The sequence below is a fragment of the Hypomesus nipponensis genome, chromosome 14 (assembly GCF_054491055.1).
Source record: "Hypomesus nipponensis isolate SF chromosome 14, ASM5449105v1, whole genome shotgun sequence".
Classification (NCBI taxonomy): domain Eukaryota; kingdom Metazoa; phylum Chordata; class Actinopteri; order Osmeriformes; family Osmeridae; genus Hypomesus; species Hypomesus nipponensis.
The window spans coordinates 17,853,121-17,866,658 of NC_140374.1; the positions used below are offsets into that span (position 1 = coordinate 17,853,121).

A 13,538-nucleotide genomic window follows, 5' to 3' on the forward strand; every position below is an offset into this window, starting at 1 on the left:
TCTGTCTGCAGCAGACTCCTCTGAGCAGCCTAACACTGCACTCCTGAGACCCAGAGGTCATTAGTTAGCTCCGGTTTGTTTAGATATGCTTCAGTTCGTAGCTCGTTCCTGTAGCCAGGGCTTTCTTCAGCTTGAGGTTTTCTTAGCGTTGGAAACTCCCCTTGATTCTGCAACCATCCCCAATGAATCTTCTATCCCCTCAGATGAATGTACTGCTTATGGTGCAGCAAGTGGACACGCAGCAGTGTTAACAGACATACAGAAAGCCAAATTCAAAAATTCCTATTTTGAACGTCTGTTTGTCATTGAGTTGGGATTCTGAGTCTGTCCGTGTCTTCTAAGTGTGACTTCTCTGCCTCCCCACAGGATGAGGATGCTGAAGGCCGGAAGCTAGAGCCTAACCCCCCCCCCCCCCCTCTCACCAAAGAGGGAGACCCAAGGCTGGAGGGCCTGACGGCTGGTGCCAGACCCGGTGACCCCTGCCCTGACATAGGGTGAGGGAGAGGGGCGTCAGCCGCAGCGCCTGGGGGGGCAACCATGGGGGACGGGGGCGTCAACGGGGGAGGGGTGGGCGGAGACGGGGTGAACCCCTCGCACGTCCTGTTTGACCGATTCGTCCAGGCGTCGACTTGCAAGGGCACGTTGAAGGCCTTCCAGGAGCTCTGCGACCACCTGGAGCTCAAGCCCTGCGAGTACCGTGTCTTCTACCACAAGCTCAAGTCCAAGCTCAACTACTGGAAGGCCAAGGCCCTGTGGGCCAAGCTGGACAAGAGGGCCAATCAAAAGGAATACAAGAAAGGCAGAGCATGTGCCAACTCAAAGGTTTGTGGGTCTTACATTTCAATGTGGCATGTATTATTTTGTGACTCCTTACCAGTGATTCGTGTAAGTGTTACATGCAGATATAAAATGATATGTATGGTGTGTATATAAGTACTAAGTATTGAACTATGTTATGCCATGAAAGCGGTGGCGGTGGTAGACTTCCAGCTGAGTTTGTGTGTCTCGTCGTCCTCCTCTCTTCCCAGTGTGTGATCATTGGTGCGGGGCCCTGCGGTCTACGGACAGCCATCGAGCTGGGGTTCCTCGGGGCCAAGGTGGTGCTGCTGGAGAAGAGGGACGCTTTCTCCCGGAACAACGTGCTCCACCTCTGGCCCTTCACCATCCAGGACCTCCGGGGTCTCGGAGCCAAGAAGTTCCACGGCAAGTTCTGTGCCGGGGCCATCGACCATATCAGTGAGTGGACTGCGCTTGCCTCCCTTCCACGTCCGTGCCACGTCATGGGGTCGGCGTCCACAGACCAGCTAAACATCTGGCCCGTGTCCCTTCCCAGGTATCCGGCAGCTGCAGCTGATGCTGTTGAAAGTGGCTCTGCTGCTGGGCATAGAAATCCACGTCAACGTCGAGTTCAAGGGTCTGATCGAGCCGCCCGAAGACCAGGAGAACGAGAGTAAGTGTCTCACAGTTAAGAAGGACTCACCATGAGTGCATGCCAATTATTATTTTATTTTTTTTAAGATGTACTTGCATGACAGGGATTAATCAATGAATGAATGAACGTCATGTGTTTCTTGCAGGGATAGGCTGGAGGGCAGAGGTCCACCCCAGGACACACCCGGTCAATGAGCTGGAGTTTGATGTGATCATCGGGGCGGACGGCAGGAGGAACACTCTAGCAGGTAGAGTCAGCTGGACAGGAAGAACATGGACAGCACATGGACAGCACTCGACACCGAGAGAGCTAAAGCACGGAGAACCATCCATGAATGGTGTCATGCTTCCTCGTGTTTCTTCCTGGTTCTTTAGTGTGTGTGTGTGTGTGTGAATGCTAGCTCCATCCATCTTCTGAGAGCACTCCTCTGTGACCTCCGAGGTGCAGAGCAGGAACTGGCCAATCGACTGACTGTTTCCTGTATTAGCAGGAACAGTCCTCATAGGCAGCTCCCCACTCATGTTGGCTAGCTGCGTTCAGCCTTGAACCTGAGACAATTGTTGTTACATCTGGTTGTATTTATGGGATAAGACAAAGAATTCCTCTAATGGCTGCAGGGTTTGTTGATGTTCTCGTTTTTTTTTGTAGTTTTTTATTTTACACAGAATCCTGAATTGTTCACTGTCTATGTGGTGTAGAACCTCCATCCCTGAGCCTTGAGGTCACATCCTACTTACTTTCTTTGCTTCTCCTCCCTTTCAGGGTTCCGCAGGAAAGAGTTCCGGGGGAAACTAGCCATCGCCATAACGGCCAACTTCATCAACAGGAACACCACGGCTGAGGCCAGTGTGGAGGAGATCAGTGGAGTGGCGTTTATCTTCAATCAGAAGTTCTTCCAGGACCTCAGAGAGGCCACTGGTCAGTCATATCTTAACTCATTACTAGAATATATGACTGTGGTTTATCGAGACCCAGCCAGCCAGCCAGCCTGGGAAGCCATTGTTCTTGCACCCCTTCTAAAACAAATCCTTCTCGACTGGAAGAAAGAGTAAACAACAAATACATAAGATGCTTTTTCAATAATTGAGGCCTTTGATTTGCAGAACGGTTTGAAGCCATGCCCAGACTTCCAGCTGACGTGACAGTGTCGCTGGTCTTTAGTTCTGTTTGCTGAGTTGTGATTAATCACTGCTGATGTCCTTTCAGTATAATGAAGATGGTCTGAGAAAGGGGGGATTAAACAATCACTAGACAGAGAGAGAACTGGTAAATACAATGAAGACAGTATAAATAACAAGAACTCTTTGCTGTTGGATCCATAGGAATTGACCTGGAGAATATAGTCTACTACAAGGATGACACGCACTACTTTGTGATGACAGCCAAAAAACAGAGCCTGCTGGAGAAAGGAGTCATTCTGCATGTGAGTGATCAAAGTCTGGGTCCTTAGGGGAGAGGGAAACGACTGACTGGGCCTGACTCTCTTATTCATGTACGCACCATCACAATGTCAACACACAGAAATGTCTGATTGAGCCAATAGTGTAACAAACCTCAAACTCAACCACGCTCAGTGAGACGGACTGTTCTGTATACACACAGCCACACATGCACACTTGACTTCCTGTAGTGTATATCTGTGTCCTGCGACTCTCCACTGGTAGTTGTAACTGTATGAACTTTCTACATTTAGTATTGAACGTTCCGATCATACTGTGAGTGTACTGAGAGATGAAAGATCTACAGAGAGTGCTTGAGTCATTTGGCCTGCCTAGTTAAACTCTTGTTACAGAAGGAGCGTAATTGCTTACTCTTGTCACCCTTTTGTTAATTGGATTACATTTTTAATTGGGGCAAACTCTGATGTTTGATTGGCTGTCATCATCCCTCCAGGAGGAGGCAGGAGGGTTGTCAGTCAGTCCTCCTCCTCCAGTGAGCTGGCTCAGGGGCCGTGGTGCTGGGCTACAGCAGACCCAGACCCTGTCCCAGGACCCCCCCTAAGCCTGGGACGCTGGTCTCCATAGTCTGCTGTTTTCAAGCTGGCCTGCCAAACTTGTGTTTCTCGAGACCTGCCAAACTTGTACAAGCCCTAATGAGGTTTGCAGGGAGAAGGGGGGGGGGGTGGGGGGTGTTCAATGAGTCCCAACTTGACTTGCACGCCAGTGCCTTCCTGGTCCCTTTTTCTGGTCTTGTATCAGAACTTGGTTTCCGTGAGACGGGATTGGCAAGACAGAGTGGTTGTCCAGTATAAACGTTTGAACTATCACACCACCATTCGTGCAGGTTGGCTCCATTCATATTCAAACACATCATCCCCAATGATGGTTCAAGTCATATGTTGGCTTGTCTTCCAGCAGCAGAAACCCCTCCTTGTTCCCAGCACTTCTGCCCTTTGGACAGAAGGGTAGGGTAGGGAGGAGAGGTTGACTTGGCAGGCGGCTGGCCCGCAACCAGCACTTCCACAGAACCATGAATCAAGAGAACCACGCCCTTTTTTTCTCTTTTTCCCTCAGGACTACGCTGACACAGAGATGCTGCTGTCCCGGGCCAACGTCGACCAGACTGCCCTGCTCTCTTACGCCCGAGAGGCCGCCGACTTCTCCACCAATCAGCAGCTGCCCACGCTGGACTTTGCCATCAACCACTACGGCCAGCCCGACGTGGCCATGTTCGACTTCACGTGCATGTACGCCTCGGAGAACGCCGCGCTGGTCCGCCAGAGACACGGCCACCAGCTGCTGGTGGCGCTGGTGGGAGACAGCCTGCTGGAGGTGAGGGAGTGCACTGGGGTCGGCGGGGTGACTGTTCCAGACCCACACTGGTTCGACTGGAGGCGAGGGATCTTATCGGTGTTTGTACGTGGAGTTGAGAGTGAGTGTCTCTGTTCCATCCCTCAGCCCTTCTGGCCGATGGGCACTGGGATTGCCAGAGGTTTCCTGGCAGCGATGGACTCTGCCTGGATGGTACGCAGCTGGGCACAGGGAAACACAACTCTGGAGGTGCTGGCTGAGAGGTGAGAGAAGAGAGAAACACACACACACACACCTATACACGGCTTAATCCTTGCTGTGTTTTCTCAACCCTGTCCCCCGCTCACAAACCCATACTCAGTTAGTTATCTCTGAGTGGAACCAGGAAGGTGGCCAGAACAGCTTAATTGTCCCCCCTGGTTGCTCTAGTGGCATAAGAGCTTCTCTGCTGATTTGAACGGAATGTGAATCTGACGCTTTCCATAACCCAGTTAACGTGCTCTCTCTTTTTCTGTCCCTCTTTCACCCCCCTCTCCCTCCCCAGGGAGAGCATCTACCGCCTGCTCCCTCAGACCACGCCAGAGAACGTCAGTAAGAACTTCAGCCACTACAGCGTGAACCCCACCACTCGCTACCCTAACATCTGCCTCAACTTTCTCCGGCCCAACCAGGTATGTGGCTCGGCCCAGCCCCTGGTCCAGGCTCAGGCCCAGGACAGTGTGGTAACGTGGTCTTGAGGCCTGGCCGCGTAACGTGTCCCCTGTCCTCTCTGCTGTAGGTACGACACCTGGTTGACACCGGGGAGCAGAGGGACATGCGTATTGAGATGGAGAATGTCGTTAACTCATCCACGCCCAAACTAACCCGGAATGGTGAGTGCACAACTGAAGATCCAATTTGCTGCTTGGTAGCTCCCCAGGGTGAGCCAAGGCTGTATCATGTTTCAGCCTCCCGGCTTCATCAACTGCCTCCAGTTTTTTTTAAGAATGTATTACATGTTGAGGTTGTGATTTGATAGTCTTGTTTTTTTGGATCATGTAATAATGGATTATTTCCACCCTAGACCATTGCCTGCTTGACAAGCAGTTGCAAGGTAACAACATGACTGATCAAAGCATGGTGTTGTTTTATGGGGAACTAATGATCTTTAAGGAGTCAGATTGCCTGTGCCATGTGAGAACTGTACATGTGTGGGAGGTGAAACCCCTAACACGCCTCCCTCTGTCCGTACTAACACACTCATCATTCATTTGACGGCATTCCACTGGCATCGAAACATCTAGAAGGTCCCTTTTCACTGATTCAAAATGTCCTAACTCCGCATAGGCATCCTCCTCCCCACATGACTCTGACTCTCTCCAGTAATCTGCCTCCCCAGTCTGTCTGTGCACTGGTCTGATCATGGAACTAACATGGATGAGGCCATGGATGGAGTGACTTATTTGTTTGTTTACCCAACATCCAAGGTTGCTGTGTGCTCTCTGTCTTTCTCTGTCTGTCTGTCTGTCTGTCTGTCTGTCTGTGTCTCTCTCTCTCTCTCTCTCTCGCTCTCTCTCGCTCTCTCTCGCTCTCTTTCGCTCTCTCTCTCTCTCTCTCTCTCTCTCTCTCTCTGTATATCTCTCTGTCTGTCTGTCTGTCTCTGTTTGTCTGTCTCTCTCTCTCTCTCTGTATATCTGTCTGTCTCTGTCTGTCTGTGTCTCTCTCTCTCTCTCTCTCTCTCTCTCTCTCTCTGTATCTCTCTCTGTATCTCTCTCTGTATCTCTCTCTCTCTCTCTCTCTCTGTATCTCTCTCTGTATCTCTCTCTCTCTCTCTCTCTCTCTCTCTGTATCTCTCTCTGTATCTCTCTCTCTCTCTCTCTCTCTCTCTCTCTCTGTCTGTCTGTCTGTCTGTGTCTCTCTCTCCCTCTCTTTCTCCCTCAGTCCCCTGACCTATGCCGTTCCCTCTCTTCCCAGAGTCCGTCGCCCGCTCCAGCAAGCTGCTCAACTGGTGCCAGAGGCAGACGGACGGCTACAGGAGCGTCAGTGTGACCGACCTAACCATGTCCTGGAAGAGCGGCCTGGCCCTGTGCGCTCTCATCCACCGCTACAGACCCGACCTCATGTGAGTCCAGCCCGGCCCTCCTCCCTGTGGAGCGCAGAGCAGGCCTGACAGCTGCCTTTACCACCGAGATGCTGTGTTTGCCGCCGCTCTTGTTTATTACCAGGCAGAGACCTTAGGCTAGCTCCATATTTCACCGCTGAGTAACCTGACAGCTCCTAGTCGCGACTGGCCGTCAAGTTCCCTCTAACACACACACACACACACACAGAGACACACAGAAGACCACATTGTCTAATGGGGGAGAGATGGGGTTGTTAACCTCTGGATTCTAACCCTACATAGTTATCAGCATTAGGAGCCGTTAGACTCTTCGTGACCTTTCCCGAGTGGTGCTGCAGGGAGTTCTGCTCTGGTGCCTGTCCTGGAGCCAGGATGGTGGGGGCGCTGGGGTTAGAGCTGCAGCGCTATGGGAGATCTGCCCCCACACACATCTCCACTCAGAGGGAAGGAGACAGAGAGGGGGAAAGGGGAGAGATGACTCATTTGCAGACACAGCAGAGATTGGCGTTGATTTACTAATGCAAATCAATAATATTGTAAAATGCTGCGCAGAAGGAAAGGATGGATCAGCAGTTAATAGCTAGGTTAAAAGCATCAGTTGTTGACTAAGTATGGTGGGAATCACTTGAGGGAACATCCCAGAATATCCCCCGTTGTTAGTGATTCCTCACATGTCTGACTGTGAATGTACTGTGTGTGAGTTTTCTCTGTCCTACTCTCCAACTGACTACATTAAAGTCTCCAGGATGTTCTCCCTCTCTGCTTCCTGTCCACATCAGCTAGTCAGCCATCATTCACTCTGGTGTACTTATCTTCACCTGTTAACTGTCCTCCTTCATCGCCCCCCCCCCCCATCCTCCAGTGATTTTGACTCCCTGGCGGAGCGAGACCAGGAGAGGAACAACCAGCTTGGCTTCGATGTGGCTGAGCGAGAGTTCGGCATCTCACCTTGCATGACGGGCAAGGAGATGTCCTCGGTGGTGGAGCCAGATAAGCTGTCCATGGTCATGTACCTGAGCCAGTTCTATGAGATGTTCAAGGACACAGTGCCCCCTGGAGGTGAAGGGTGGTCATATCTGGGTTTGAAATGTCGATTGCTTTGTTTTGAGTCATGACATCAACATTGTTTCAGTAATACGAATATGAATTAATGTAGTATTTAATGCTGATGTCTTAAATACGTGGAATGCTAGTTTATGAACCACGTCATCCACTGTTTGTTAGCACATGTATGACTAACTTGGTGGTTTTGGTGGTGTGTTTCCAGAAAACCAGAACCTCAGTCCGGAAGAGAAGGCTGCTCTGATCTCCAGCACCAAGTCTCCAATTTCCTTCCTCAGCAAGCTGGGCCAGAGCATTGCCATCTCGCGCAAACGCAACCCCAAGGTCAGTCAAAGGCGTTGTTGACGTTTTATTACGATCGCCGTTTCACCGCGGCATCCTCATCAGACACACACAGGACCGAACAGTTGGTAAACCAAAAAAACGTTTGAAACGTCTCCCTGCCTTTTCACTGTGTTGATGTCATGGTCATGTTGCTGCATGAGTCATGATCTGGGTGACAAAAAATAGCCCCGATCATAAACCATGACGTGTCCTCAACAGGACAAGAAGGAGAAGGAAGTGGATGTTTTGGGCAAGAGGAGGAAGACAAGCCAAGCTGGACACTCTGAAGACGTGAGTAGAGATCTTAAGAGTCAAAACTCTACCGTTAAGGAACTAGCGTACTGTTCAGCTGGTCCCATACAGGGGCTGTTTAGTAGGAATCTCAAATAAACTGCTGTTAATAGAGATATGCTGATGTATTTCTATCAGGATGAGGTGTCGAGGGCCAGTCGAGATGAGAGGCCGTCAGTGGCCAACGCCTTGACGGAAAGGAAGGTCGAATCTGCTGCCGGGGGCAACCATAACAAGGTCAAGTCCATGGCAACCCAGCTGCTGGCCAAGTTTGAGGAGAACGCCCCGGCCCAGTCCTCAGGCCTCAAGAGACAGGTAGGGATCAGGATGGGTGTGGTGTGGTCCTGGTCAACAGACGGAATCCCGATTCTGGTCCTAGGCTGCGAGGGCCATGTTAAAATGTCAAAGAATGTGTCCGGTCTTCTTCAGATAAAGTTGGCCGATCTTGTCTCAAATCGATTTTTAGCTTCAATTCATGAACGTTTTTTCTTCCATCAGTGTGAAAGCGTGGCTCTGAGTTGTTCAGTGTAGATGTTCAGAGATGTTCAGGGCTGTATGGAGATGATCCCGGGGGTGGAAGCTGATGTCGTCATGTGGGTCCTGAGCCGAGGCTTGTTACTGCGTGGGGGCTCAGAATGCGAGCGTTGCTGTGGTTGGGACTGTATTGTTCTATGGTACACTAGCTGGTCTGATTGTGCCTTCTTGGCGGGAATGGGTTCACAGTGCCACCCTTGGGGGGCAGGGGGGCTGGGGGCATTAGCGGGTAGGAGGACCGGGGTTTGGGCAGAGGAGGGTGGGAGATTTGGATAGGGGTGGTGGCCGGTATGGGAGAACGTAAAACACAAGCTGGCATTGTGTACATAAAAAGACAGTAAGCAAGGACTGTTGTTCCTAAGTCCTGCTCTGTTGTGTGATATGACGTGTGTTACACAGACATATTTTATTGTATCCTCTTTATTCGAGGTTCTGGTGTAAGTAGGTAGTGATTTCTCTCTATTTGGGGTATCAGACCTCTTTAGTAGATATGTTTTTCTCTGTAATGGAGCTATAAGCAGCTCATACAGCTCCTATTTAAGAGCATATCCCGTCTGTTCGAAGGGCTCTATCCTAAATCCTGCTGACGCTGCATGCTAATGACTGGGTGGCAGAAGACGAATACGGAGCACTGCTGCCTCGCGCGAGGACTGTCCCTAGTATGACTTGGAAAGAGATTTTAGGTTTCTGCGACCGCTGCTCTGAGTCACTCCCATCCTCCTCTTTCCCTCTCTGACCCTTCTGTTTCCTGCATGGTTACTTCTCCATTTGAAATGGACCTAGGAGGTTTTCACGTGGGCGTGATGAAGATGAAAGCGTGTTGTGTTCTAGTCCCATCTCCCTCTGGGTGACACAGCACACCACTGCTTTGCGGTTGGTTCATTAGCTCTCATATTTTCCAACCCTGAATGACCCCTTCATCTCATGATTTCTCTCTCTCTCTCTCTCTCTCTCTCTGTCTCTCTCTCTCTCTCTGCCTCTCTCTCTCTCTCTCTGCCTCTCTCTCTCTCTCTCTCTGCCCCTCTCTCTCTCTCTCTCTCTCCATTCTTCTTCTCCTCTTTTTCTCCTGACTATGACTCACTGTGGGTTGCACTGTGCCTTGGATTCTCATCGGCCTCTCTGGCTGTTCCTCATCTTCTTCTGGGCCAAAGGGAGACTCTCTGCCCAATCTGAACCTTTTGCTGCCCCCGGCCCCTTCACCTGCCCCCCTGAAAGAGCCAGTGCGCTTGGCCCCCGTTCCAGCGTGGAGAAAGGTAATGAGTGGACCCCCCTCCCCCTTTTCCCAGGGCCTGGTTTAACCCCTAACCCTAACCCCCTAACCATCCGTCTCTGCTGTGTGGTTGTGAAGATGGCAATAGCTCCTTTGTGTCCCAGTACTAGCCGACTAGACGTTATGAAAAGCTGTAACCCCTCCCTAAAGACAGCTGCTGTGGACTTTGCCCTTTGGAGTGGTACAGGATATAATCAGTAGATATCCCGGTGTCTTAGTCATTGTGTTGTTCACTAACTAGTTTTGAGTTTGACAATCCAAGTCAAATTTGGGTGTGGGCATGCGTGCATGTGTTTGGTCAATCGTCGTCCTGACTGTCCCGTAGTTAGCCAGAGAGCCAGTCATTGTGACATGATGTCATGTTCTCTCTGTCTCCTGTGACATACCTCTCCCTCCCTACCTCGCCACTTTGCTCCACTCCCATTGGCTGTCCCCCAGAAACGCACGCAGCAACAGGAGCAGCTGAGCTTCCGCTATAAGCAGAGGGTGAAGTGTCAGACCCTGCCCAGTCGAGGGGAGCAGGTACGACAACCTTGTGGTAGGAGGACGCATAGCCCCTCGAGCCGGGGCACACAACTGCTAACCCAGTGCTAGCTAGTTTGTCCTGCTTCCATAGACAAAAAGGCTTTTACTTTAGCTTAGATAAGTTAGCTCGGTGATGGGTAACCATCTCACAGCACCTGCTTTTGTCCTTTCTCCCTCTCCCGGGCTAACCACCGGCACATCTGGCTAGCCCTGTTTTCACTGAGCATAGTTGGCCATTGCTTGGTGGTTGCTAACACGAGTAGCAAGTTCCTGCACTGTGCTGTATATGCCATGGGAGACTATGTTAAGGTGAAATATTTGAGCTTAAGTTAGAATTTGAATTTGGACGGAGTGGACCGTGAGAGACATGGGCCGATATCACTTTTCCATCTCTCACACACACTCAACTGTTTGCCCCTGCCCTAGCTTAGCCTGCGTACAAATAGCTGTATTTGAAGAACTCGCACACTCTCATGACAGTGTTTCATACTCTCGTCATCATGCTGTCCCCCTCTCTCTCCCTTGGCTGCACAAGCTTCCTGAAGGTCCTGGGGCTGTGGAGGAAAAACTCTCACGGTTCTCTTGCTGGCTTCAGTTAGCTGTATAGTTTATACTTGGCAGAAGAATGAGTGCTCAAACAAGATTAAGTTTCTTCCTTGCAAGCGTCTCCTTCCCTGACAGCCAGTGCGGCCATGTTCAACCAGTGAAAAAAAGACTGGACTTGTGTTTCCACTTTCTGTCTGTGGGTGGTCTGTGCGTGCGTCTGTGTGTTCGTTTGTGTGCCTCGTGTGTGTTTGCGTGGGTGTATGTGTGTGCATGGGTCGTGTGTGTGTGTGTGGTGTGTGTGTGTGGTGTGTGTGTGTGTGTGTGTCGAGCCCATGTGCCTGGCCAGCGCCACCAGCGAGTGACTTCCTCTCCTCTCCTGTTTCTGAAGGCGAAGAGCAACACAGACTCAACCTCGGGCTGTCGGACCTGCCCTAAGAAAACCATCCTCCTCTCCTCCTCTTCCTCCGCCTCCTCGCTCTCGCTTCACGCACAGGTGACGCTCGGCCTGTGCCGGGCCTATGGCACAGCATTCCCATACCACCCTGTCCTAACCTGGCCTCCGTCCTGGCCTCCGTCCTGGCCTCTGTCCTGGCCTCTGTCCTGGCCTCCGTCCTGGCCTCTGTCCTGGCCTCTGTCCTGGCCTCCGTCCTGGCGGTCTCTAATCCGGTCTTTCACCCAGGTCCCCCCTGGCTCCCCTCTGTCCTAGCTCGTCAGTTGTGCCTTCGGTGTAGAGAGCCGCAGTAGTGGACAATCCCACTATTCCTCTCCCCATGCAACCGACCAACATAACCTTCATGTACTGTCTGTGTATACTGGGTTTTCCTTATCCTTGAGTGGGTTGCTATTGTGGTCCTGAGAGGATGTTTGTGTTTACTGGTTGACTGTGTAGGGTTTGGAGCCATCATGTCACATGTGGATGTGTGCAGACTAATATGGTTCTATGGTTCTAAATTGAGGGTTTCAGCCACATACATAGTTCCAGCGTAAGCAACCTACGCACTGACTCCCCAAAGAGTGTGTGTGTGTAATTGTCTGCCTGTGTGTGTGTGTGTGTGTGTCCCACAGCAGAGTGATAGACTAGTAGTCGAGGAGGAGGACCGAGTCCAAGACCGGACGCCTCTGACGCACAGGGTAACCATGGTTGCGTGGGCGTGGGGGTGTGTTTACAGCAAAGGGCTGCTTGGCGGGTTACAGTAGAACCACCAACAACACAGACTTAGTCTCGTCTGACAGAGGATCGTCGAGTCTGAACATCAACACTCTTTGTCAGCGTACCCCGCTCCTGCAGGGCACACTCGCTGAGTCACAGTGGCACTAAATGATGTCCTACTGATCGACACAGACGCACGCAGCACATCCAGCACGTGCATGTCCATAGCTTCACTCCAGCCTGAGGGATGGGATTGGCTGATGGCGAGTCTCTGTACAGGACTGGGAGCCACTACACCTGGACGACCCAGGGCCCATCCACATCCCCAGCGTACAGGAGAGGGCTGCGTGCCTCATCTCTAAGTTTAGAGGCAGGCCTGAGAAGCCCAAGGTAAACACCATGCATGGTTTGGTGTGGTGTGTTAGGCTCGAGCAGTGAATATGGATTTTGGAGCGTGGATGTGGAGTTTGGGCTTAAAACGATTCCGTTTCTGATGGCGACGGGGTGGATTTTGACTCTATTTAAGCATGCTTTCTTGAAATGGGAAAAATTTTGTTTTATTTCTGCGTAAGGCCTCAAGCAGAAGTGCCACAAATAAATGGGCCTTATTCACCATTCTTACTGTCTGTCAACCCTCCTCTCTCCCCTCCCTCTCTTATCTCTCTCCCCCCGGAGCCTAAGAAAAAGCCGTCTCGCTTCTTCATAGAACAGTGGCAGCTGAGCCAGAGTCCAGAACCATCTCTCCCTTCCCCAGAGGCCCTCAAACAGGTACCTCCCCCTGGTGGGGGAGGAGTGGAATTGCAGTGACGCTAATACTAACACCCCCAGTGCACCTTGACATGATGTAGCTGTGCTAGACCTGCCCTCAGCATGTTGTCTGCCCCCTGCCCTGCCGCATGGAAAACGGCTCTGGAGCTGGCCTCCAATAACTGCCTCCTAGCGACCCCTGCTAACAGGGGAATCAGAGGCCCAGCCATGTCTAGGTGTTACAGGTCACTGCATCCTTGTTAAGTCACTACGATAGTCAGAAGGTGATGCTTGATCCGCTTTCGTCACTTGCTAGCTTGTCTAAATATCCCATCCAATATCCCTCTGCTGCTCGTTGGTTTTGCTCGGGTCTTTTTAGCGGCACCTGACACCGTTGCTATCCTCCCATCCTCCCCTCTTCAGTCCTCTCTTCTCCTCTAACAGTACCTCTCTCCGACAGGACCCAGAGCCTTTGCGCTCTGATGCTCAGGTGCCCATACATGTGCCTAGCATTCAGGAGAGGGCTGAGCAGCTAGCCTCACAGTTTAAAGGCAAGCCGGCTAAACCAAAGGTGAAACACCTCTATCACCCTGGAGTCTCTGCACACTGGTTTATGCCTCTCAAGAACGGACCTATCTTGCTTTATAAGATGGGATTGATTTGAGAAAGCAATCAGAACCTTCGTATTATTAATTTTTTTTGTCCTTTATACCAGCTTCTTTACCGGAACATTCCTGCTGTTTTTCTCTCCTTCAGTCTCCACTTCAGTCTTACCTCTCCCTCTCCTTTCCCTCCTCTCTCCTTTG

At 51.2% G+C, this 13,538-nt stretch overlaps 1 protein-coding gene across 1 annotated transcript in view; it reads left to right on the forward strand.

Annotated features, from left to right (window-relative positions):
• The window catches only part of mical3a (microtubule associated monooxygenase, calponin and LIM domain containing 3a), a 49,121-nt gene that overhangs the window by 11,475 nt on the left and 24,108 nt on the right, over positions 1-13,538 (forward strand). The window contains 21 exon segments of the mRNA XM_084671373.1: positions 367-822; positions 1,029-1,236; positions 1,334-1,450; positions 1,578-1,679; positions 2,195-2,350; positions 2,755-2,855; positions 3,946-4,203; positions 4,330-4,445; positions 4,727-4,853; positions 4,961-5,054; positions 5,246-5,275; positions 6,136-6,283; positions 7,146-7,342; positions 7,551-7,669; positions 7,889-7,960; positions 8,099-8,275; positions 9,646-9,747; positions 10,203-10,286; positions 12,265-12,375; positions 12,661-12,753; positions 13,193-13,303. Of these exon segments, the coding sequence (XP_084527499.1) occupies positions 538-822; positions 1,029-1,236; positions 1,334-1,450; positions 1,578-1,679; positions 2,195-2,350; positions 2,755-2,855; positions 3,946-4,203; positions 4,330-4,445; positions 4,727-4,853; positions 4,961-5,054; positions 5,246-5,275; positions 6,136-6,283; positions 7,146-7,342; positions 7,551-7,669; positions 7,889-7,960; positions 8,099-8,275; positions 9,646-9,747; positions 10,203-10,286; positions 12,265-12,375; positions 12,661-12,753; positions 13,193-13,303 (2,808 nt within the window). The 5' untranslated portion in view covers positions 367-537.